The 26,721-nt window shown below is 39.0% G+C and overlaps 1 protein-coding gene across 1 annotated transcript in view; it reads left to right on the forward strand.

Moving 5' to 3' along the window:
* Positions 1–15,225: 15,225 nt before the first annotated feature.
* IL31RA (interleukin 31 receptor A) overlaps positions 15,226–26,721 on the forward strand; it is a 49,408-nt gene continuing 37,912 nt past the window's right edge. The window contains exon 1 of the mRNA XM_026498949.4: positions 15,226–15,293. Within this exon, the coding sequence (XP_026354734.4) occupies positions 15,239–15,293 (55 nt within the window). The 5' untranslated portion in view covers positions 15,226–15,238. The remainder of the gene's footprint in view (positions 15,294–26,721) is intronic.

The following is a 26,721-nucleotide window of genomic DNA, read 5'->3' on the forward strand; positions in this document are numbered from 1 at the left end:
TTACCATTTCTCTTATAGATGTCATGTGTCACATTGATTTGTGAATATTGAACCACCCTTTAACCCTGGAATACATTATTGTAAAATATTTTATTTTACTTATTTATCTGAGAGAGAATGAGCAGAGTGGGGGGGCGGGGGGAGGGCCAGAGGGAGATGATAGAAAAGCAGATTACCTGCTGAGCCTGGAGCCAGACATGGGGCTCTGTCCCAGGACCCTGGGATCACAACCTGAGCTGAAGGCAGAGGCTTAACCGGTTGAGTCACCCCAGCTCCCCTGCTGGGAGTTTTTTGATTACTAATTTAATTTCATTGCTTGTAATAGGTCTGTTCAAATTTTCTATTTCTTCCTGATTCAATTTTGGGAGCTTATATGTTTCTAGGAATTTATCTATTTCTATTTATTTATCAGCTTGTTGCTATATAATTTTTCATAATATTCTCTCGTAATTTTTTGTATTTTCTGTGATGTCGGTTGTTATTTCTCCTCTTTCATCTCTGATTTTATATTTTTGATTCCTCTCTTTTTTTGTTGAGTCTGGCTAAAGGTTTATTGGTTTTGTTATCTTTTCAAAGAACCGTCTCCTGGTTTCATTGATCTGTTCTATATTTTTAGTTTCTATTTTGTTTCTTTCTGCTCTAGTCTTTATTATTTCCTTCTTTCTACTGGTTGTGGGTTTTGTTAGGTTTTTTTTTTTTTTTTCTAGTTCCTTTAAATGTAGGTGAGATTGTTTATTTGGGATTTTTCTTGATTCTTGAGGTAGGCCTGTATTGCTATAAACTTCCCTCTTAGATCTGCTTCAGCTGTATCCCAAAGATTTTGGACCATTGTGTTTTCTTTTTTTTTTTTTCTCCATGGAATTTTTTATTTCTTGGTTGACCCATTCATTGTTTGCTAGTACGTTATTTAACCTGCAAGCATTTGTGTGCTTTGCAGATTTTTTTCTTGGGGTGGTTTTTGTTTCATAGTGTTGTGATAAGAAAGGATGCATAGTATGACTTCAGCCTTTTTGAATTTGTTGAGACTTGTCTTGTGGCCTAATACAGATCTCTTCTACAGAATATTCTATGTGCCCTTGAAAAGAATGTGTATACTGCTGTTTTAGGATGGAATGTTCTCAATACATTTCTTAGATTCATCTGGTCTAGTATATCATTCAAAGCTACTGTTTCCTTGTCAATTTTCTGTTTGGATGATCTGTTCATTGATGTAAGTGGGGTGTTAAAGTCCCCTACTGTTATTGTATTACCATTATTTCCTTTATGTTTGTTATTAACTGTTTTATGTATTTGGGTGCTCCCACGTTGGGTGCATAAATATTTACAGTTGTTATATCTTCCTGTTGGATTGTACCGTTTATGATTACATAGTGTCCTCCTTTGCCCCTTGTTACAGCCTTTGCTTTAAAGTCTGTTTTGTCTGATACAAGTATTGTTCCTCTGTCTTTCTTTTAACATCCATTTGTATGATAAATGTTTCTCCATCACTTCACTGTAAGTCTGCATGTTTCTTTAGGTGAAATGAGTCTCTTGTAGGCAGCATATAGATGGGTCTTGTTTTTTTTTTTTTTAATTATTATTCATTCTGTCACCCTGTCTTTTGATTGGAGCCTTTAGTCCATTTACATTCAAAGTAATTATTGATATATGTGTATTGCCATTTTGTTACTTGTTTTGTGCTATTTTTATTATAGTTCCTCTCTTTTCCTTTTTTCCCTGCTGTCTTCTCATGATTAGTTGGCTTTCTTTAGTGAAATACTTGGATTCATTATTCCCTATTTTTTTGCATATGTATTTGTATATGTACTGTTTCTTTAAATTTGTGGTTACCATTTGGTTTTTTAGATAACATCTTCTGCATGTAGCAGTCTATATTAAGCTATTGGTTGCTTAATCTTTAACTCATTCTTTACTCCTCTCCCCTCCACATTTCAGATATTTGGTATCATATTTTACATCCTTTTACTTTGTGTTTCTCTTACTGATTTTTACAGATAGACTTAATTTTTGCTTTTGTGCTTCCTATATTTATTACTCTTACTATGGTTTTTGTTTTCCATTCACAGAATCCCCCTTAACATATCTTGTAGGGCTGGTTTAAAGTGTCTCATTCACATCGTTGTTCCTATGGAGGTGTGACTGTGTGCACAATGGTTTTGGAGTTTTACTGCCGCTTTCCTTTGTTAAATCAGTGAAGTTACATCCCATTTTTTCATTAGCCTATTCAAATCCCAAGCCCTGGAAGTGGGATCGTTGGTTTTTGTAGGTATAGAGTTAGAGTTAAGAACTGTGTAACAGGGGAACCTGGGTGCTGCAGTCGTTAAGTGTCCATCTCTTGGTTTTGGCTCACATTGTGATCTCAGGGTTGTAAGATTGGGTCCCGAGTCGGGCTCTGTGCTCAGTGTGGCATCTGCTTGAGGTTCTCTCTCCATATGCCCCTCCCACTTGTGCTCTCTCTCTAAAATAAATAAATCTTTTAAAAAAGAACTATAGAAGGCATAACTATGCAATTCAGAAATTTATTTGTTTGAAAAATCAGAATTTATGTTAATTCCTTAGGGTGTTGGTTTACAAGATCTCCAATGTATTTCAATAATATTGTAGTTGCTCAAAATTCAGTAGTAATTCTGGCTACTTTTTTGGATATCTGCCTCAACTGGGCATTCTCAGCTGGAGTTCTGAGAGAGAATTAAGCTTAATGCCCTAAGGGCGTCCATTGTATGTAATACTATATCGTACATCTTGTAAATTAACTTCTTTTCTGTGTATCTGGATTGGTACTAATTATGTTCCATTCTTTGTCAAATGCAGTAGTCATTTAAGTTCTGGTTTGTAGTTCAGATGAGAACCCTAGATGAGAAAGTCTGCCAGAGATTCTTATAGTTTTAATAGAGTTAATTTGCAGATTGCTGTGTAATTATCTCCTGTTATAATTATTAAAATAGGAAGAGGGAGGGAGTCACGAGTTTAGTTAACGAAACAATAATGAAAACAGAAATCTCCCCTTTGATCTGTGCCAGGAACATATTGCTTGATTTTATACTATAGTTATTTTCTCTTGAAATAATAATCAATCAGATGAGTGCCACAGAATCTGAGGATGTTTTCAGCAGTCGTCATTCCTCAACCATTTAAGATCCTGGGTGTCACTCAGTTATCCTTGTCCTCAGCAGGATCTGGTCCCTAGTGTGCTCATCTCATGAGGGAAATGAGATCCTTAGATCCTTTTTTTTTTTGTAGATGGCCATTTCTCCTATTTTAGTGGGGGAAATTGAGGCTGTCAGGTGGAGAGGACTCCATTCTGCAGGTACATCCATTCAAGCCCATTCTTTTTTTTTTTTTTTTTTAAAGATTTTTTATTTATTTATTCGACAGAGATAGAGACAGCCAGCGAGAGAGGGAACACAAGCAGGGGGAGTGGGAGAGGAAGAAGCAGGCTCATAGAGGAGGAGCCTGACGTGGGGCTCGAACCCGGAACGCCGGGATCACGCCCTGAGCCGAAGGCAGACGCTTTAACCGCTGTGCCACCCAGGCGCCCCCATTCAAGCCCATTCTTAATTCTGGAATGACAGATCAACACATACACCCTCCTCTCCCTTGCATCCCACCAATGTGTCCTTTTGTCACAGTGTTCATTTCAGAATTAAGCTTCTTTCGGGAGTCAAGCTGCTTCCTCACTTCCTATGCACCCCTCCCTGCTATAGCCACGTCCTGCTGCAAAAACCTCTTTGTAGCTGCCTCCAAAAAGATACTTCAGAAAGAAAATAGATTTATTTTAACAAAATGTACGATGAAGAATTTGGATGATTTTAGTATTAGGTGAAGGTATAGGTTCCTCATATCAACAAGAAAATAGAAGACAAAAAACTTCAGGAAAAATAAAAAGCTCTAGTAGAAAATCATTGTCCAAGTGGGAGGAGTAAATGTGGCATAGTTTTGAGGAATAGAGTTTAAGAAAAGATAATCCAGTTGACTTTGATTCTTGACATATACTCAATCTAGCAAGATAATTTGAGGGGCATGGGATTACATTTCTTTTTCTTTCTGTGCAAAACACTACTTGCTTCTGCTGTGATTACCGATGATATAATCATAATATTGGAAATGCTTTTTATTAATGTTCAAGTTTTAGAATTAAGGTATAGGAAAAACATTCATGACTTAATTAAAATAATGGAAAGTTTACAAACTTTGAGGGTATAAAAGTATAGCTGAAGATTTTCAGAAGAGGAGTAAAGGTGGAGAGAGTTTAGAGGCAAGGCTGGATTAAAACTAGAGCAGCTACAGTCCAATAAATATAATGTAAGCCTCATTTTAAAAAGTAAAAAAAAGTAGGGGCACCTGGGTGGCTCAGTTGGTTAAGGGTCCAACTCTTGATCTCAGCTCAGGTCTTGCTCTCAGGGTTGTGAGTTCAAGCCCCGCATTGGGTGGAGCCTACTTAAAGAAAAAAAATATGTTAAAAAAGTAAAATTATAATATATTTAACCAAATGTATTTAAAATCTTATTTCAACATGTAATCAATAGAAAAATTATTAATAAGAATATTACTTTCTTTTTGTATTAAGCTTTCAAAATCTGGTGTGTATAGTACACTTCCAGCACATCTCAGTTTGGGATTGCACTTTGCTTGCTCAGTAGCCAACTGTAGCTAGTGGCCGCCACACTGGACCTACCACAGTCCTTGGCACATAGTACATACTAATAGATGATCAGAGACTGACAGAATTGAGAAATTGACATATAAGATATTGAGACCTAATCCAAGGCAGAAGGACCACAAGACCTACCCTGTGGAAGGATGTGAATGGTGCTTAATAGAGCTATGCTTGTTTCAGTTTTTGGACCATTGGATACTCTCTTTTTTCAACTTCTCCCCAATGTGAATATCTAGTCTGGGGCCTGAAACCATCAATGTTGTATTTATAAAAGAAAACTTGCTTGCTTTCTCTTCAGTGCACCTTTTCATTGGTAAAATTTCCCACCTGTTACCTTTTCTTTCCTAATCAATTTACACTTTGAAGTGACTCATTTGTTTAGTAACTATCATTTTATTTCACCTCCTTCTATTTTCTTAAAATGAAGTTACTCCCAAGCATCATTGTTATGCTGGGGAGCATTTGGTTACAAGGAACAAAAATGTACTGAAATGTAACTTAGCAGCAGATTATTGGAGTGACATAGCAGGTAATGTCATGGACATCCACAGGCAGAGAACGCACCAGGGTCTCATGTGTTCCACATAAGCAGCTGGGAAGTCAGATACTGAAATTTCGTCACACAAACTCTCTCCTTTGCTTATCTCTTTGCTTTGTTTCACTGTCTTCTTAACCTTCTCCCTTTTCTTGCATGTTTACAACATCTCTGCCAGCACTCACGACCTGAGAGCCTCATTGTCCACCACAGTCTGGCTGATTCAGTTCCATATTCCTTGATGAAAGAATTTGGTAGGTCAGCCTTGCCCATGAATCACATGTAATGTGTGATAGAGAGGTATGTCAGTTACCTTGGGCTATCTAACAAATCACCACAAACTTGGTGACTAAAAACAGACATTTATTCTCTCACAGTTCTGGAATACCAAAGTCCGAAATCAAGGTGTCAGTGGGCTTGGTTCCTTTCGGAGGCCCTGAGAGAGAATCTCTCATAACTCTCTCCTTGCTTCTGGTGGCTCAGGACTTTTAGGCTTCCTTGACTTGCAGACACATCACTTTGGTCTCTGATTTCCTAATCACATAGCTTTCTCCTGCGTCTCCCTGTGTTTTCTGTCTCTTATAAAGACACTGGTCATTGGCTTTAGGATCTACCCTAGTCCAGAATGATCATATCTAGAGATCTGTATCTTAATTACATCTACAAAGAACCTTATTCCAAATAAGATCATATCCTGAGGTTCTGATTGGATACATCTTCCGGGGGTCCAACATTCAACCTACTTCAGGAGGTATAGTGAAGGGATACCAGTATGTCTTCTAGACCCCATCCCAGGTGCCAGCAAATGTCAGACTGTTACATATCTCTCCACCAGGAATGTTTATAATTTTGTACATTTACTTCCAAGTATTGTGTTCCACTAAAAAGTCCCTTTTTATTTATTTTCTGGGATCCTCTTCCCTTGGGGTAGAATTAATGGCTCCCGTTTGTCATTTTCTGTAGCACTTTATACACGCCTCTTTGGCATCCCTTGGCATATTGGTTTGTAGCATTGTGTTTACATGTCTCTTTTCCCACTTAAGTAGTGAACTTTTTCTGGGGGGGGGGGCGCTCTGCCTTTCTCAGCTTTGTTTCCACAGTGCCAAACACAGGACCTGATGTTGAATTATGTTTGTGGCATTGGGTTGAAATGCTAGAGTGCATGGATTGAGTTTCTTCTCCAACCTCAGTGTTATTTTATTCAAGCATATTAATTATTTGTTCTAGTCACTTCTTTGTGATATTGTGCTCTGTCGTGCTCTGTTACATGCTCAAATCTGCCCATGTCTTCCTCTTGTGTGGCCACCACATACTTAAACCCTTGTCATCATATTTCTGCTGCCATGTCAATGGGCCCTGCAGATTCGAGTTGCTCTCCTACTCAGTTCACAGTAATCTTCCCTGTTACACAGATGTTATTTGTGGTAACTATGTTCTATAAAGTCACTGACAACACTAAAATATTGAATAAGGAACCGTTCTCCCTAGGGGAAGTACACAGCTGAGTTCCTGCAAGCCTCTGGTTACAATGCTTTCATCAGTTATCAATATATAACCTTGCTCTATGTGTGTTTGGCTTAAAGATACTGTATTTAGTATATATAGTTGATGCATTAACCTTAAGCTTAGAGCCAATAGCAGTATAATTCATGCCTAAATGAAGCTTATCTAATAGATATTTTCTCTGTAAAGCACATCACTTCTTCCACTTGGGAACACTAGCCAGTGCTTTAGCGCTGTTCTTAGGGACAATTTTAAACAACAAAACCACCAACAAAAATTTAGAAAACGTGGCTCTAAATAGATCATGAAAAGGATTTTTGCACACAGGTGACTCTGGGTTTTCACCAATGCACATGTTTGCAAATGACAAATGACTGTAAAAGCACCTAGAGTATTGATTTTGGGGGTACAATTTTAGGTGTATTTGCAAACACAGAATCCATGAATAATGACGATAGATTGTGCCCACCTAGTGTCTCAAATTCCTGAGCCATTATGAGACACGATTTGTCTTGTTGGCATTTCTCTTAGGCATTTTTAGCTTTCAGCTTTCTCATTTTTACCAACCCAGTTACCACTTGATTCATTTGTCATTTTCCAAAAACTTGTTGACATCTTTCATTTCATGTGTTATTATCTCTGCACCCATTTGTTTTGTCTTGTGGCTCTATACCTTCCCTGTAATTTTTGTGGCATTTTCTGAGAGAATACAGATAAATAACTATGTTTAAACAACAAATTCTTTTTTTTTTTTTTAAGCTTTTATTTGTCAGAGAGAGAGAGAATTCACAAGCAGGGAGAGCAGCAGGCAGAGGGAGAAACAGGCTCCTTGCTGAGCAGGGAGCCTGAGACGGGACTTGATCCCAGGATCCCGGGATCATGACCTGAGCCGAAGGCAGATGCTCAACCGACTGAGCCACCCAGGCATCCCAATCAACAAACTCTTAACCAGAATTTTATTTCATGCACAACACCTTCAGTCAGGTGTGACACATATAATAGGTGTTTACTAAGTACTGGCTGAACAAATCAAAGAAGTGCTGTTTTTATGCCCAAGTTTAGCTCTGCTAGATAATACCTTACAATGGGGTTTTTAATATCTTGTAATCTACTAGGTAAGAGACTACCACTCTTTCTCCTTATTTCTGCTGAACTCTTTTACTTAGTGGAACATTGCCTGAGGAAGGTGGGGAATGGGTTTAAAATAAAACATGAGTTTGGAAAACCTATCTTGTTTTAAAACTTATGTTTCTGAGGTGCCTGGGTGGCTGAGTCAGTTGGGCATCTGACTCTTGGTTTCATGGTCTCAGGGTCCTGGGATCGAGCCCTGTGTTGAGCTCAGAGCTCAGAACCGAGTCTCCACGTCCCTCTTTCTCCCCCTCTGCAACCCTCCCCCGGCACACGTTCTCTCTCTCTCAAATAAAATCTTTTAAAAAAAAAACCCCAAATCCCTTATGTTTCTTTCCCTTTGCATTGTAGTCTCTTCCTTAGTCTTTTTATGTCCTTTATGATTTTGTTCATTGCAAAAGAATGTGGAATTATAGTGCTCACAGGAATCCCAGAAATCATGTAATTTAAACTTTAGATTTGTGGGAAACTGAGGGTCAGGCTGCCTTGGCTCCTTTCTTGGCTCTACCACTAATGTTAAGTTTCTCAATTGTTTTGTCTTCAGTTTCCTCCTCTGTAAAATGGGAATAAAAATACTATCAGTGTTTTAGGATTGTTGTGAAGATCTAAAGAGGTAATTAAAGTTCTTAGTACTGTGCCTGACACACCATAAGAGCTCCACATATTATTAATCATCATTATCATAATAAATTGCTAAATAAGAAGCTTAGGTAAATAAGTGCCTTGGTTTGGGCTTTGCACATAAATAAAAAGCACATAAATAACAGCGCTAAAGCACTGGCTAGTGTTCCCAAGTGGAAGAAGTGATGTGCTTTACAGAGAAAATACCTATTAGATAAGCTTCATTTAGGCATGAATTATACTGTTATTGGCTCTAAGTTTAAGTTTAATGCATCAACTATATATACTAAATAAGGTATCTTTAAGCCAAACACACATAGAGCAAGGTTATATATTGATAACTGATGAAAGCATTGTAACCAGAGGCTTTCATAATAAGAATTATGAAAGTCTGTTCTTTTAGCTGCTACTTTCTTCCCCTCATCTCCTTCTTCATTTAAAGCTAATCACATGATTGCATTTTTCCCTTTTCCAGTTAAAGATATTCTCAGCATTTCACCCATTACCACATTTGTAAGGACTTCCTGAATAGAAAATTTAAAATTTAGTTGTTCCTTTTAATTGTTTATGACACTTTCAGATGGTATTTTTCCTGTAAAGTTGAGTAGTCTCACAGAAGCAGATTTTTTTTCCAGTTACCATTATGCACCTCACTTCCCAGCATAAATGGGTTAAGTGCCACCCTGGCTTGGATTTTGCTTAAAAGCAAAGAGAAAGCTTCCAGACAACCAGACAGGAAATATTCACACATCCAAATTCCCCTCTCTGTCCTGACTTGTGCTTTAGGGGACAGAGCACCTCTGATGGGGAGCTTTTGAACCAGCAGGACATCTTCTGGACACCACAGGAAGGTGAGTGCCACATTCCTATAGCAGAGTCGGGTACTCAAATCCTTGCAACTTAGGCCTCTTTTTCTTTTACTTGAGAATCTTTTTCTGCTTTCTTCAGTGAAGTTATAGGTCAGAACCCACCACATGAATTATTCCTTAGACTGGTCTTTGCTAATTATGGAGAATCTAATCTTTTGGCAGTTAGTATTTTAAATTGCTGCAGTAGGGGTGGGGAATTATGGGGGCCAAAGTTCAGGGGCTGGTGAAAATATGTGAATATATATAATGGATATCTTTCTGGAAACTCTAGGCTAGAGAAAATTAGACCTAGGAGCTTCAAAAGAAGATCCTTTTTTGTGTACTAGTGTTTTGTGGCAGGAGGGTCTGAGGGACAGTAAATCACTAATAGCTACTGTTTGATTTTGGTGGAAAGAGTCCAGGCTTTGGAATAAGACAGTCATGGGTTTGAATCCCAGCTATACCAAAAATGTTTTTGGACTGGTTACATAATATCCCTGAGCCTCAACTTCCATATCTGTAAAGTGGAGATAATAATACCAAGTCCACAGCAATTTTTAGAAGGGCAAGATATGGGGTGCCTGGGTGGCTCAGTTGGTTAAGGGTCTGCCTTCAGCTCAGGTCAGGATCCCAGGGTCCTGGGATCAAGCCTGCTTCTCCCTCTGCCCCTTCCCCTTGCTTGTGTGTGCGCGCGCTCTCTCTCTCAAATAAATAAAAATCGATTTTAAAAAAGGCAAGATATCATTTTTGTAACATAATCAGTACTTTGTAGACTCTCACTATCACATCATGATTATGTTTTTGCCAGTCTTGCTGCTGGCATCTCAAAATGTTCTTTGTGTGAAGGCATCCTGAACCTCAATGGGTTTATAGACTTTGAAACTGAATGTGGTTTTTTGACAGCTTTTTAAAATTTATATATAATTAAGTATAACATTATATTAGTTTTAGGTGTATAACTTAATGATTTGATATTTGTATATATTGTGAAATAATCACCACAGTGAGTCTAGTTAACTGCCATTACCATCCATAGTTACAGAATGTAGTGGGACTGAACGAGGCTTGCAGCTTGCTACTTCCTCCCTCCCATCGGTAGAGTTCACAGGTTCTTAATTAAATTTATGGCCAGAGTGCTGTACCTACAATTTATTCCTTCTTTGCCCATCCTTTAAAAACCCAATTCCATGCTATGCATGGTTCCTGGCACAGAATGGCTATCAACATACATTAGTTGAGTGAAAGTATGAATAAATGAATGAATGATTGAAAGTAGGACCAGCCCTGGGAAAAATCACATAGTGGTACATTTTTGTACAAGTGTATTCAGATGATGCTTTGCATCCAGGATGCAATCTTGACTGGGAGTTGTTGAACTGCTAAAGGACAGCTTGTGTGTGTTGGGGGTGTGTGTGTGGGGGAGTGTAATGGGGGACTGCTATAGAGTAGAACACCCACACTATTTCTTTTGCTTTGGTCATATGAGACAAGATGCAGGAACGCAGGGATAATTTAATGTGCTAACATTTTTAGCAGAAACTGGCGGAGGAAGCATCTCCTCCTTTGTTTCCTGCTTCTTGTCTTGTCTCCAGGCACTGAGCGTAGCCAGCAGTAATTGCTTGGATTTGTTTTCAGTCCTTCTTCTCGTAACAGTAGCTACTACTGGGTTTACTCCTTTAAAGTTAAGATACCACAGGTTACTTAAGTGGCATCGCTATATATTCTAAGATTCCTTTAGTCCAGTGTGGAATATTCATAGTGTCATTTGAGAATTCTGGGTCTCCATTAAATGCTGTATTCAAATGAGGTCCCACTAATGAGAAACTCTATATTTCTAGGAAGTAACCTTTCATTGAAGAGAGTTGTTCAAAGCTGCTGCATTTAGAAGTTAGGGCTGATGACCTGGGGCATGCAGGGAATGATCTGAGTTCCTCCAGAGGGTGGCAGAATCTTTGTGAATTTCCTAGGGCCCAGAGTCTTGCTCAGATTTAGGGAGAACGAGTTACCTCATATAAGACTTCAAGAGACTGATAGGGTTTTTTTTTTTTTTTAACATGAATTTTCACAAAAGTTTTCTTGTGCCTAAATTCAGATAATTGTTGAGAAAAGGTAGCCTTAAAAAAAAAAGCAGTACATGAATATGTCTTCACTTAAATACATGCTCTCAAGCAAGTTGTAAAAGAAAAGTGGAATTAGGGTCTCCAGAGCTTTAGCAGTCCATCCTCACTGTAGCAGTCGGGTTCTGATGAGGGGAATGTGTAATACCAATCACCTTTCTCGTCTGTCCATGTTCTCTGCAGTTTGCCAGTGACTGTGCTGACACGGTAGAGCACAAAGTCCTCCCCTACGCAGTAGATCCATTCACTGCAGGGAGAGAGGGCGCCGCAAACAAAATCACCACCACCTGTCTTACCAGAACTGAAGCTTCTGGCCATCTGGTCCTGCATGGTCATTGTGACCACTGTATTTCATCTGTTGCACACCACAAAGTGCTCTGGGTTTTTAGGAAGCAGGATCACACTGTTGACCATGGTATCTGTCCCTGCAGTGCTGCAAAGGGATTTAAAAGTATTTGAACATTCTGTAGCCTTCATATTCCAGATCTTTACAGTGCCATCAGAGAATGCACTAATATAAGGTCCATCTGTGTAAAAGTTGCTTCATTAACAAAGGAGGAATGGCCGCAAAATTCCTTCAGGGTTCTCCCAGATTTTAAACCTTGAATTCTAATTGTCTCATCACAAGAGGCACTAAGGATATGACTGCTTTCCTGAGAACAGGTGACACATTTACTGTGCTCAAAGGGAGTGGGGAGGATTCTTTTCTTTTTTTAAAGATTTATTTTAGAAAGAGAGAGAGAGAGAGAACTCAGGTGAGCACGAGTGGGCTGAGGAGCAGAGGGAGAGTATCCTCAAGAAGATTCCCTGCTGAGCATGGGGCCTGACTCAGGGCTCCCTCTCACAACCCTGAGATCATTACCAGAGTCGAAACTAAGAGTCAGTTGCTCAACTGACTGAGCCACCCAAGGTGCCCCCAGGGTAGTCTTTCTAATGACTCATGTCCCTTGTTCAGGGTCTCCTCCCCTAAATTAATCATCAAAGAAGGCTTCACGGAATCACAGCCATGGTGGAGATTTTTGGTTTTGAGTTTTCTTTCATCAAGAATGTGGTTAGGTCTGATGCATTGTCTTGTTTTGGAGTGTATCACTCCAGTACCAGGAAATTTCATCATCTCCTCCAGGAGATAGTACTGGATAAACTCTGCCAACTTCTTGCTTTTTTAACCATCAATATTTTAAAGTGTGAGGGGACCTGTCCTTTGTGTCCTCAAAGTCTCCTTCCACTTAAGGTACAATTAGTCGAGCAGTTTCCTGCAACTCAGTGATGATAATGATTTTCCAGATTCACCTGGATTATACCCAGATTTCCTTGGCTGGGGTTTTGAGTGAACTCAAGCTCTTCAACTGCATATTCATCCACTGGTTTACTCCCACAGATAACTAGGATGACCTTTGTATACTGATTTTGCTAGTTAAACTCCCAATTGAACTTATTTCTAAGTTCTTCGGAGACATCTCAGGTTTGTTCCTGTTTACTATCCACAAGCAATCACTTTGTGGTGGTTCTTAAGTGTATGAGGGGACGTGGAAAAGGCACTAGAGGACAGGCAAGTGGTAGAATGAGGGCGGGGCACCTGAGTGGCTCAGTTAGTTAAGTGGCTGCCTTTGGCTTGGGTTGTGATCCCAGGGTCCTGAGATCGAGCCCCACATAGGGCTCCTGGCTCAGCGGGGAGCCTGCTTCTCCCCTGCCTGCCATTACCCCTGCTTGTGCTTGCTCTCTCCCTCTCTCTCTCTCTGTATCAAATAAGTAAAATCTTTAAAAAAAAAAAAAGAATGAAGGGCATCATTATTTAACAGCACTTGTTGGTTTTCCATAGTCATTGGCTCATTTCTCTCCTTAGATGCTTTGTGCTCTTGTTGCACTCTTATAATTACAGCACTTAACATGTGATACTTGCTATGAGTACCCATGCTTCTGTCTCTGCAAGAAAATCCATGGTTCTCAACCCTTTTTGTTCCTCAAACCCATTTGGGGGGATATGATATGGAGCCATCAGGAACAGTAGCTCACTTTGGCATCCTCTCCATCTTCTGACTCCCTTCTCCTTGTTAAAAACCACTGAACTACAGCAAAGCTGGGGACAGGATCATCTTTTATTCCAAGCACCTAATATGTGGCTGGGACACTGTTGAATGAATAAGAGAATACGTGAGGTCACCAGCTGATTCAAGGGGGTGCCAAGGCTAGAAAACTTAGGCAGCGTCAACTTCTAGAATGCCCCTCTTCAGCTACTGCAATTTTCTAGTTTTGTCTCTGAGTATGATTTAATACTACTGATTTTTTTTGAGAAGGATTTTTTAAAATTCACAAATAACAGATGAGTATTTTCATTTTAAAGGAGGCAAGCAGTAATTACCATTCATTTTAAAATGTTTTATTCAACAGTTAATATTGATAAGATTTAAAAAGAAAACCACATGTCAGGATAACAATTTTAGTTTTCACATCCATAATTACTCATTTATTGAGAATTTGAGCTTCATAGCTTTTATAGGGTTTTCATGGTTGGACCTCCCTTCCTTTCCAGAATGCTTTTTGGATTAGTATAAAGGTGTGTCTTCTAGCTAAGAAATGGAGAAAATTAAGACAATGTTCTGAATAATTAGGCACCAACAAATACTATTAGTGTTATAATTAATTTTGAAGAACACTTATTTCTCATTAAAAAATTTAAAAATTTCCCTTTATGTTGTACTCATTTAAATCAAAATGGTTATTTTCTGAGAGAGTAGCTACTGCTGTTGAGTAGCAGGTGGTTACTATTGCTGTTATGTAACCAGTCTCCTACTGTTTCCTGATGGCATGTTTACCATTACAGACCCAAGTTCTCATTCTGCTTTATTGCCATAGGCATTTTCAGCTTGTAAGATATTTCAATTGGTTTGTATATGCGAAAATGTTATCCTGGTGGTTTTCTCCGGAAATGATGCATGTGAATTTTTCTCAATTTATTTTGCTGAGAACTCTTTCTTTTTTCCTATTGAAATGTGGAATCTTTTTTTTTTCCCCAGAAATGAGTTATTGCTTTTACATTTGCTTTATCTTTAGATTATCCCACCATCTCTCTGTGGGATGAGGTAAAGGGTTAGCAGCCTTTTTGTTCTAATTAATTCCATTAACAGTATTATATGTCTATCATGTACCAGTACGTACTTACTTAGGCTTCAAAGAGGAATAAGAGGAGCTTCACTATTCAGAAATTCTATGTAGAGAAGCCAACAGGTAAATTGCTAAACATCATTCCGTGTGATACATGCTAAGAGTAAGTGGCATGAAGGGGGTTTGGGGCACAACTCCATCTTGGGGTTCAGGCAGGAGAGAGAGAAGGTTAACCTTGAGATAAGTCTGGAAGGTTGGATTAATTTTCCATGAATGAGGGGAAAAGGGTATTGTAGGCAGAAGGAACCACATGAACAAACCATGGGGATGTGAAATACCATGGCACTTTTGGGAAATTAGGAGTCGTTCCATTTGGCTGCAGTGCTTAGGGCCTGAGGCAGAGATCAAATGATGGTCTCAGATCTAAACAACTCATGGTTCTTTATTTCTTGGTGGCTGGTGTAATTTTCATGTTACATGATGGAATGAATTACGGACAAATTAAAAGTTGACTGGGGATGATGAAGTTATTGTGAAGGGATCTATGTGATAATAGCCAAAAATATAATATAAGAGAAAAAAATTAAACAATAAAGGAGTCTTCCTTAAAATCCCCAGAATCTGTTTGTCACTGGAAATAGAGTTGTTTAAAAGGGATAGGAAGCTAACTTTTGACTGATGATGCTTTCAGTTCTCTCCTCAGCCTTCCTGCGTTAACTTGGAGACAATGTGGGCCCGGGCACTGTGGATGCTCCTTCTACTCTGCAAATTTAGCCTGGCAGGTAGGTTGATGGGTGCCCTTGTATGGGATTATATGATTCTCACTAACTTCTTTGGACAAGAGCTGTGAATTTGACTGCAAAGGGACTCCCAGACCTTGGTCATATGTGGATGAACAACAAGGTATTTGTGAACTCCCTGAATTTCTGTGGATGGGTGTGTGCATGTTGTTGTATACATATGTGTTTGCAAATTTGGCAAGGTGGCCTATCATATTTTCAGAGGGAGATATGACACCCCAAAAGGCCAAGATCCACTGTTTTAGAGTGGTTGTAAGTTCTTGTCTCAATAGTTTTTATGTTAGGAGCAGTCGTTTCATGTAAAACACACATGTAAAAACAAAAATATGTAACTTTAACAGTATTTTCAATAATTTCCAAGGATATAAAGGGAAATGATGGAATAAAACATTTTTACAATCGTCCAACTTAAGACTATGGACCTAATATCTGTATAGTAACTTGCAGATTTATTATCCATTACTTTAATTGCATCTTATATTAAAAAAAAAATAAACATCAGAGAGGAGAAGTGGGGATTGGTTACTAGGAATGTAGAGAAGTCATCACGTCATGTACCAGTTTGCTAGGGCTCTCATTACTACACACTGAATGGCTTAAACAACAGAAATTTATTTTCTCATAGTTCTGGAGACTAGAAGTCCAAGATCAAGGTGCCTACAGGGTTGAACTCCTGACACCTCTCTCCTTGGTGCATAAATCGCATTCCTCTTGATTCCTCTTCGTATGGTCATTCCTCTGTATGTCCTAATCTCCTTCTCTTACAAAAACACCAGTTGGATTGGACTAGGGCCTACCCTGATGGCCTTGTGTTAACTAATACCTCCTTAAAAACCCTGTCTCCAAAGAGAGTCACTTTCTGAGGTAATGGGGGTTGGGACTTCAACATATGAATTTGGGCATATATAATTAAGACCGTAACAGGTAATAATTGGGGATGACCAAGAGGCAGTCGTAATCCACAGATAATGTCTTCCAGAACTCTCCTTTGGCATGACCTGCCTTGTAGCCCCCTAGGATGCACCTGTGGTACTTAGGAGTTTTATAGACACTATAGTCAAGTAGGCGTGTATCTCTCTGTCTTATCTAGCCTCTCCTGGCCAGCTCAGAAACCAAAAATCAGTCTCAGTTATACAATTTACAGTTGAAGTTATGTGCATTATGGCTTCTATCAACTCACCATTCCCCTCAACTTATCTCTTTCTATTTTCTCTCTCTGGCTTCTTCTCTTATTACCTTTTACTTATACCATGTCCTACACAACTGATTCCAGTTTCCACCTGACTTGCCTTCTACAATATCCTTCCCTAGGTCTCAATCAGCCCTGCCCTTCTTCTCTTTGGAGGCATTTTTCAAAACACTAATTTTGCAACAGCCCTAGGTGATATGAGCATATAGGGAAGAAGGAAGATCGAGAACAATGAATTTTGAAAAATGTTCTTTTTGCATGTGGGAAATTCTCTGATAAGCAAGAATATTTTCCTTATCTTTCTAGGAGGAAAGTTAATGACTATTTCCCCTTATTTCTAAACATAGGAGAAATCATTATTTTTAGAAACATAGGAATGTAGTTATGTTTTTCTTTTTTTAAGATGTGGGGGAAGGATAGATATGCATAAATGGTAAATGTAGTCTTCAGGTGTCCATTTTTAAAAAATAAAAATTCTGTTTTTGAATAGTTTTAGATTTATGGAAAACTTGTGAAGATAGTACAGAGAGTTCTTGTATACCCCTCATCCAGTTTCCTCCATTGTTAATATCTTATAATACATTTGCCAAAACTAAGAAAGTGATATTGACACATTATTGTTCCAAGATCGAATTCAGGGTACCATATTGCTTTGCATTGTCACATCTCCCTAATCTCTTGTGGTTTGTGACAGTTTCTTAGTCTTTCTTTGTTTTTCATGACCTTAGCACTCTTGGGTACTTGCCAGGACTCCTGGGTTTTTATAAAAAGTATAACAGAGGTGAAAAGCCCTTTGTGCTCTATCACACATAGCAGTCTTCAGATGAAGAGTGGATAGAGATAACGGATAAGACTTAAAATCAGCACCCTGTTTGCCAACAAGTGGACAGGGAGGATGATAGAGGTATAGGCTTTGAGAATAGTGGTGGTTCCTTTATGTAAAGTGAAAGCAGTTCCAATGTGTGGGGTCACACCTGATAACAGGCAGAAATGTAATTGTAAGTAAACCAAGTAAGTCAAAGTGAATCCTAATATTGTTTGTTCATCTGGTTCCTTCTTATTTCAGTTCCTCCCAATGCCCTAATTGTGATAAAACTAATCTCAAATGACCCGAGATACATATGCAGAATTCGAATGTCATGAGGACACTTGAAGAGAGAAAACTACTGAAAAAATGAATTCTTCTCCCAAGTCTTAGAATCCTGGATTTTCAGAGCAGACTGTCTACTTTTTACATTAGTCAGGGAAAGTTGTTTATGCTGTAAAAATAAGCCCCATATCTCAGTGTTTAAAACAGCAGGAGGTAAGCAGGAGCCCAGGGTGATGAAGGCTCTACCATCCTAAGACACTATTATCTCAGCATGGAGTTGCAGGGTATGCAGGAACAGAGGAAGGAGAGAAAGGAGAATCATGCACCAGAACTTAAACGATCCTCTCATTTGGCCAGAGCAAGTCACATGGCCATGCCTAATTTCAAGAGGGCAAGAAAATAAAATCTTGCTGTATGTCCAAGAAGGGGAGATATTGATGAGCACTGGAAATATGACTGAATGCACATTTTATTTATCACAAGTCTCTTCTATAATACTAGGGTAAGGGATTAAAATATTCCATTCCAAAATATGCTACTTTGCCATGGGGATTATTTTGATGTGGAGGCAGATGAGAATCAACAGATGCAGAAATGAAGCCTACCGCATTAGTTTCCCACGTGGATTTACCTTCCTGCTGTTTGCTACCCTTGGAAACCTAAATTCCTTTTCCTTTGTCCTGTCTCTCCTGCACAAATTTATTGTATTTTTGTTAAGATGCTACGTGGGCCCAAGATCTAACCACCTCTTTGAATTACTCTTCATTGAGGTTTCTCCTGCATTATATATGCTGCATGCATTAATAAACTAGTTTTTTTCTTTTTATCTGTTTTTTTTTTTTTTTTGTTACTCTCATTTTATAAGGCCCTAGCTGCAGAACCTAGGAGGGTAGAAGGAATAGAATTTTTTTTCTCATATACCAATATCTCTATAAGAATGTTGCTTTCTTGCCATATTCCAAGTAGTAAGGACAGACTAATGTAGCTCCATTAATAAGCTCATGTGGAATGGAAAATCATTTTTTACAAGATTTTATTTATTTATTTGACAGAGAGACAGGGCGAGAGAGGGAATAAAAGGGGGGGAGTGGGAGAGGGAGAAGCAGGCTTCTCTGCTGATGTGGGGCTCGATCCCAGGACCCCGGGATCATGACCTGAGCCAAAGGCAGACACTTAAGGACAGAGCCACCCAGGCACCCCTGGAAGATCATTTTTAAAACCATTTTCTCTTTTCCTGATGCCTGGGGAACCAGATGGTTCTGGTTCTGGAAGCCAGATGTTTGACTCCTTTTCTGACTTATGGCTTTTATACATATTAATTAAAGCTTCTGAACGACTGAACGGAGGTGTTCAGGGAAGGCTGGGAAAGTAAAGACACTGAGTTTTGACCAGGGTACGTTTGGATCCATAAGGATCTGTTTCTATAGTGATTTTTGTGGCTGGCTCTGGAGTCAGCCAATGCAAGACAAAGTAAGAATGAAAAGGAAATAAAACAAAATATGACTGTAAGAGGGGCCATAATGAGAATAGCACAAGACCAAAGAATATTCTGGGGATACAAGGAAAAACTTCTTGTTTCCTTGGTCTCCAGCAAAGGCTTAACTTTGAAATCCTGCTAAGAGTTAGTGTGATGGGTATAAGTGAAATGCGTGAAGTGAAGTAAGGAGCAAGCTAATATTTAATGAATATTTAAAAAAAACAAACTTGTCCAAAGGACTAAAGACCGACCCATGTATAAACACACACACACACACACACACACACACACACACACACACACACACACGTGAGCGCACACACGCGCCAGCCCTCTACCATCATCTCTGAGTCATGGAGGCAGAGTGAGTTGCTAAGTGAGAAGTTTGTTCCTCTGGGGATATTATGGGCTGACCTTTGGCTCACTGCCTTGCAGGGTTTTGCATGTTCCTGCTGGCAGCTGTGAAGTGTAGAATCTGTTAGTATTCTGATTGCTGACCCCAGAAATTCTCCAGGGAGGATTTCAAACCATGTGGGCTCTTTGAGGAATGTGTTACTGGTCTAGCTTCTCCTCTCCATGTAACATGCAGTATTATTTGGTTCAGGTCCAGTTACCTTGGTCTTTTTAAGCATTTGGACTTGGAGATCACTGTCTTTGTCATCATTTTAAGCATGCAAGTAGTAAAGATAGAAAATCTTTTTAAAAAATTGTTTTATTTTAATTCCAATGTAGTTAACATACAGTGTTACATTAATTTCAGGGGAGCAGTACAGTGATTCAACACATTGATACATCACCCAGTGTTTATCACAAATGTCCTCCTTAATCCCCATCACCCATTTCACCCATCCCCTATCCACCACCCCTCTAGAACCATCAGCTTATTTTCTAAGAGTCTGTTTCTTGGTTTGTGTCTCTCTCTCTTTTTTCCCTTTACTCATTAGTTTTGTTTCTTAAATTCCATGTATAAGTGAAATCATATGGTATTTGTCTTCTCTGACTGACTGACTTTGCTTAGCATTATACTCTCTAGCTCCATCCATGTTGTTGCAAATGGCAAGATTTCATTCTTTTTGTGGTTGAATTATATTCCATTATATATATATAAAATATCATAATTCATTCATATATATATATATATATATATATATATATATATATATGGCATCTTCTTTATCCATTCATCTATCATTGGACACTTGGGTTGCTTTCATATCTTGGCTATTGTAAATAATGCTGCAATAAACATAGGGGTGCATGTATACTTTTGAATTAGTGTTTTGTATTTTTTGGGGGGTAAATACCCAATAGTGTGATTACTGGATTGTAGGGTAGTTCTATTTTTAGCTTTTTGAGGAAACTCCATACTGTTTACCACAGTGGCATTCCCAGTTTGCATTTCCCCCAACAGTGCAAGAGGGTTCCTTTTTCTCTACATCCTCAACAAAACTTATACTTTTTTGTGTTTTTGATTTTAGCCCTTCTGACAGGTGTGATGATGAGTGAAGTTGAGCATCTTTTCATGTGTTCATTGGCCATCTGAATGTATTCTTTGGAGAAATGTCTAATGTCTTCTGCCCATTTCAAAATTGGATTATTAGTTTTTGGGATGTTGACGTGTGTCAGTTCTTTATATATTTTGGATAATAACCCTTTATCAGAGATATCATTTGAAAATATCTTCTCCCATCCAGGGGGTTGTCTTTTGGTTTCGTTGTTTGTTTCCTTTACTGTGCAGAAGCATTTTATTTTGATGAAGTCCCAATAGTTTGTTTTTGCTTTTATCTTCCTTGCTTCAGGAGCTATATCTAGAAAAATGTTGCTACGGCAGATGTCAGAGAAATTACTACCTGTGCTCTCTTCTAGGATTTTTATGGTTTCAGGTCTCACATTTAAGTCTTTCATCCATTTTGAATTTATTTTTGTGTGTGGTGTAAGAAAGTGGTCCAGTTTCATTCTTTTGGATGTTGCTGTCCAATTTTCCCACCATCATTTGTTGAAGAGACTGTCTTTTTCCCATTGGATATTTGTTCCTGCTTTGTTAAAGAATAATTGACCATGTAATTGTGAGTTTATTTCTAGGTTTTCTGTTCTGTTCTGATCTGTTTGTATTTGTGGTAGTACCATACTGTTTTGATTACTGCAGCTTTGTAGTGTAACTGAAAGTCTGAAATTGTAGTGCTTCCAGGTTTGCTTTTCTTTTTCAAACAAAATTGCTTTGACTCTTTGGGGTCTTTGTGGTTCCATACAGATTTTAAGATTGTTTGTTCTAGTTCCTGGAAAGTATTGTTGGTATTTTGATAGGGATTGCATTAAATGTGTATTGCTTTGGGTAGTATAGACATTTTAACACTATTTTTTTTCTTCCAGTCTATGAGCATGGACTGCCTTTCCATTTCTTTTTGTCATCTTCAGTTTCTTTTATCAATGTCTTATTGTTTTCAGAGTATAGGTCTTTCATCTCTTTGCTTAAGTTTATTCCCCGGTACTTTATTATTTTTGGTGCAATTGTATGTGGGATTGCTTTCTTAATTTTTCTTTCTGCTACTTTATTACTAGTATATACAAATGCAACAGATTTCTGTATGTTGACTTTGCATCCTGAGACTTTAATGAATTCATTTATCAGTTCCCGTTTTTTGATGTAGTCTTTAGCATTTTCTATATATAGTATACTGTCATCTGCAAATAGTGAAAGTTTTACTTCCTCCTTACCAATCTGGATGCCTTTTATTTCTTTTTGTTGTCTGTTTGCTGTGGCTAGAACTTCCAGTACTATGTTGAATAAAAGTGGTGAGAGTAGGCATCCTTGTCTTGTTCCTGACCTTAGGGGAAATGCTTTCAGTTTTTCCCCATGACTATGATGTTGGTTGTGGGCTTATCATATAAGGCCTTTGTTATATTGAAGTATGTTCCCTCTATCCCTACTTTGTTGAGGGTTTTTATTATGAATGGGTTATACTTTGTTAAATGGTTTTTCTGCATCTATTGAAATGTCATATGGTTTTTATAATTTCTCTTATAGATGTGATGTATCATACTGATTGATTTGAGAATACTGAACCATCCTTGCACCCCTGGAATAAATCCCACTTGATCATGGTGAACGACTTCTTTTAATGTATCATTGGATTCAGTTTGCTGGCATTTTGTTGACGATTTTTGCATCTATATTCATCAGAGATATTGGCCTGTAGTTTTCTTTGTTTGGTGGAGTCTTTATCTGGTTTTGGTATCAAGGTAATGCTAGCTTCATAGAATGAATTTGGAAATTTTCCTTCCTCTGCTATTTTTTGGAATAGTTTGAAAAGTATTTAACTATTAACACTTCTTTATATGTTTGGTAGAATTTGCCTGTGAAGTTATCTGGTCCTGGACTTTTGTTTGTTGTGAGCTTTTTGAGTACTGACTCAATTTCCTTTCTAGTAATGAGTCTGTTTAGATTTTCTATTTCTTCCTGTTTCAGTTTTGGTAGTTTTATGTTTCTAGGAATTTATCCATTTCTTCTACATTGTCCAATTTGTTGTCATAATTTTTCATAACATTATATATTTGGTTGTCTTTCTGTGGTGCCACATTTCTTCAGATAAATTTTTTGCCCCCTTTTCTCTCTTTTCTTCCTCTGGGCTCCCTATAATGTGAATGTTTTCAGACTTGATGGAGTCACGGAGTTCCCTAAGACTATTCTCAATTTTCATCATTTTTTTCCTTTCATTTGCTCAGTTTGGTTACTTTCTATTACTCTGTCTTCCAGGTCATTATTTCTCTGTTTCATTTAGCCTGCTACTTATTCCATCAAATGTATTTTTAATTTCATTTATTGTGGTCTTTATATCTGATTCTTTTTTATCTCTTTGTTAAGGGTCTTACTGATGTCGTCTATTCTTTTCTTCGGTCCAATGAGTATCTTTATGATCATTCTTTAAACTCTCTAACGGGCATATTACTTAAGTCTGTTTTGGTTAGGTCTCTTGGTGTGGTTTGGTCCTATTCTTTCACTTGGATATATTTCTCTGTCTTCTCATTTTTTGTAACTGTCTGTGTCTGTTTCTGTGTGTAAGGTAAGTCTCTTTTTGCTTCAGTGGCTCTCTTTGCCTATTGTGAGTAGTGTTTGCTTCCCAGCAGCTGTGGCCTATGTTTAAACAAGGTACGCTCTGGTCTGCTTGCTAATTGAGACCTGGAGCTGCTGCGATTGGTACTGGCCAGCCTAAGTGGATCTGCAAAGGGCACATGGGAAGGTCTTTCACTTTTAACAAGGCCTCAGTCTTCTGCAGCGCCCACCACCACCAAGACCAAGGCTCTGCAAAAGGCACAGGTCAGGAGATGCAGCATTGGTGAGGTTTGTATTGATCTTCTGTGGGAGGGGCTCCACACTTCTGGGGCTGAGGCAAGTGGAACTGGAAAGGGCAGATACATTGAAGCACGGGGTGGGGGCCTTGGTGCAAGCAAGTTAGGTAGGGAGTGTGGACAAAGTGCTGGTTCCCACAGGTGGCTATGTGTTTATGCTGGGGGGCAGAGGTGGGAAATGATGCCTACAAACCCCTTTGTTCCTGGAGGAGTCTTTCTGAGATCCCTAGCTCTCCAGGACACACTCTGTAATGAGTAAATCACTCTCCCTCCCATTTGCCACCAGTGGCTTTCTTTTTTTTTTTTTTTATGATTTTATTTATTTATTTACTTACTTACTTCTTTCTTTATTTATTTAGAGAGCTCGCAAGTTGGGACGGGTGGCTGAGGAAGAGAAGAGAGAGAATCTGAAGTAGACTCTGTGCTGAGTGCAGAGCCAGACATAGGGCTTGATCCGACAACCCTGGGGTCATGACCTGAGCTGATATCAAGAGTCAGACACCCAAACGACTGATCCACACAGGAGCCCCTGCCACCCAGTGTTTTTCAGACTGCTGGTTCTTTTTTTTTTTATTTATTTTTTATTTTTTTTAATGATTTTTTATTATATTATGTTAGTCACCATACAGTACATCCCCGGTTTCCGATGTAAGGCTCGATGATTCATTAGTTGTGTATAACACCCAGTGCACCATGCAATACGTGCCCTCCTTACTACCCATCACCAGTCTATCCCATTCCCCCACCCCCCTCCCCTCTGAAGTCCTCAGTTTGTTTCTCATAGTCCATAGTCTCTCATGTTTCATTCCCCCTTCTGATTACCCCCCCTTTCTTTATCCCTTTCTTCCCCTACCGATCATCCTAGTTCTTATGTTCCATAGATGAGAGAAATCATATGATAATTGTCTTTCTCTGCTTGACTTATTTCACTTAGCATTATCTCCTCCAGTGCCGTCCATGTTGTAGCAAATGTTGAGAACTCGTTCTTTCTGATAGCTGAGTAATATTCCATTGTATATATGGACCACAACTTCTTAATCCAGTCATCTGTTGAAGGGCATCTCGGCTCCTTCCACAATTTAGCTATTGTGGACATTGCTGCTATGAACATTGGGGTGCATATGGCCCTTCTCTTCACTACGTCTGTATCTTTGGGGTAAATACCCAGTAGTGCAATGGCTGGATCATAGGGTAGCTCAATTTTTAACTTTTTAAGGGACCTCCACACTGTTTTCCAGAGTGGCTGTACCAACTTGCATTCCCACCAACAATGTAGGAGGGATCCCCTTTCTCCACATCCTCTCCAACAATTGCTGTTTCTTGCCTTGTCTATTTTTGCCATTCTAACTGGCATAAGGTGGTATCTCAGTGTGGTTTTGATTTGAATTTCCTTGATGGCTAATGATTTTGATAATTTTTTCATGTGTCTGTTAGCCATTTGTATGTCTTCATTGGAAAAGTGTCTGTTCATATCTTCTGCCCATTTTTTGATTTGTTTATTTGTTTCTCGTGTATTGAGTTTGAGAAGTTCTTTGTAGATCTTGGATACCAGTCCTTTATCTGTAGTGTCATTTGCAAATATCTTCTCCCATTCCGTGGGCTGCCTCTTAGTTTTTCTGACTGTTTCCTTGGATGTGCAGAAACTTTTAATCTTGATGAAGTCCCATAAGTTCATTTTATCTTTTGTTTCTCTTGCCTTTGGGGATGTGTCATGAAAAAGGTTGCTTTGGTCGATGTCGTAGAGGTTGTTGCCTATGTTCTCCTCTAGAATTTTGATGGATTCCTGTCTCACATCGAGGTCTTTCATCCATTTGGAGTTTATTTTTGTGTATGGTGTGAGATAGTGGTCAAGTTTCATTCTCTTGCATGTAGCTGTCCAATTTTCCCAGCACCATTTATTGAAGAGACTGTCTTTTTCCCACCGGATGTTTTTTCCTGCTTTATCAAATATTAGTTGCCCAAAGAGCCGAGGGTCCATTTCTGGGCTCTCTATTCTGTTACATTGGTCTATGTGTCTGTTTTTGTGCCAGTACCATGCTGTCTTTGTGATCACAGCTTTGTAGTACAGCTCGAAATCCGGCATTGTGATGCCCCCAGCTTTGTTTTTCCTTTTCAACAGTTCCTTGGAGATTCGGGGCCTTTTCTGTTTCCATACAAATTTAAGGACTGTTTGTTCCAATTCTTTGAAAAATGTCCTTGGTATTTTGATCGGGATAGCATTGAAAGTGTAGATTGCTCTGGGTAGCATGGACATTTTAACTATGTTAATTCTTCCGATCCATGAGCATGGAATATCTTTCCATCTTTTTATGTCTTCCTCAATCAGACTGCTGGTTCTACACTGTATCTGCTCAGGCTGCTTGTCATGCTGCTTCTTTAAAGACGAGGATGCCCGCAGAACTCTTGTAGAGCTAAATACCTTATTTTAAGAATTCTAGGCTTTGAGTCCTACTGTTTGTAAGAACTCACAAAATCAGGCCCCTCTTGTTTACAAAGACAAATGTTATGGGGGTTCGTCTTCCCCATTTTGAGTCCCCAGTGTGATTGTCTGTTTCTTGCCTTTCACTGTCCTCCCAGCTCCCTCCTGTTTGTGGATGGCCACAATCCCTTTAGGTCTCAAGTCACATTTCCACCTTCTTTCATGTGGCCTTTTCTCTACCTTTGTTTGTGGGGTTTGCTCTGTCAGTGTTTGGGTCTTTTTCTGGAATAGTCAAGTTGATGTGAATGCTACCTGGTTGTATCTATGGAACAAGGTGAGGTTAGGATCCTTTTACTCCACCATCTTCCCAGCAGTGCAAGATAAAAAATCTTTGACTTCGCTGCCAACTAATGGGTGCTTCAAGGATGGAGTGCAGCAGTAGGGACGCCTGGGTGGCTCAGTCGGTCAAGTGTCTGCCTTCAGCTTGGGTCATGATCCCAGGGTCTTGGGATTGAGCTTCATGTCGGGCTCCCTGCTCAGCGGCGAGTCTGCTTCTCCCTCCCCGCTGCTTGTTCTCTCCCTGTCTCTCAAATAAAATAAAAATAAACTCTTAAAAAAAAGAATGGGGTGCAGCATTCAGAGGAAGGCAACTTCTCAAGAAAGAGCTGGAAGCGTTGACACAACATGCAGGCACTTAGCTGTCCCTCGTTCTTATTTATCATTTACAGGGGCTACTTTACCCATGTGGATAATGTTCATTTCATAGAACAAATATATGAATATATATACAAATTTAAAAAATCCTAAACCTGGACATAGCAGTGACTGTCATCCATTCTGGAACTCTTTACTAGTGCCTTTTTGTTAGAAGGTAATACCTCCGACAGA

The sequence above is a fragment of the Ursus arctos genome, unplaced genomic scaffold, assembly GCF_023065955.2.
Source record: "Ursus arctos isolate Adak ecotype North America unplaced genomic scaffold, UrsArc2.0 scaffold_5, whole genome shotgun sequence".
NCBI classification, from domain to species: domain Eukaryota; kingdom Metazoa; phylum Chordata; class Mammalia; order Carnivora; family Ursidae; genus Ursus; species Ursus arctos.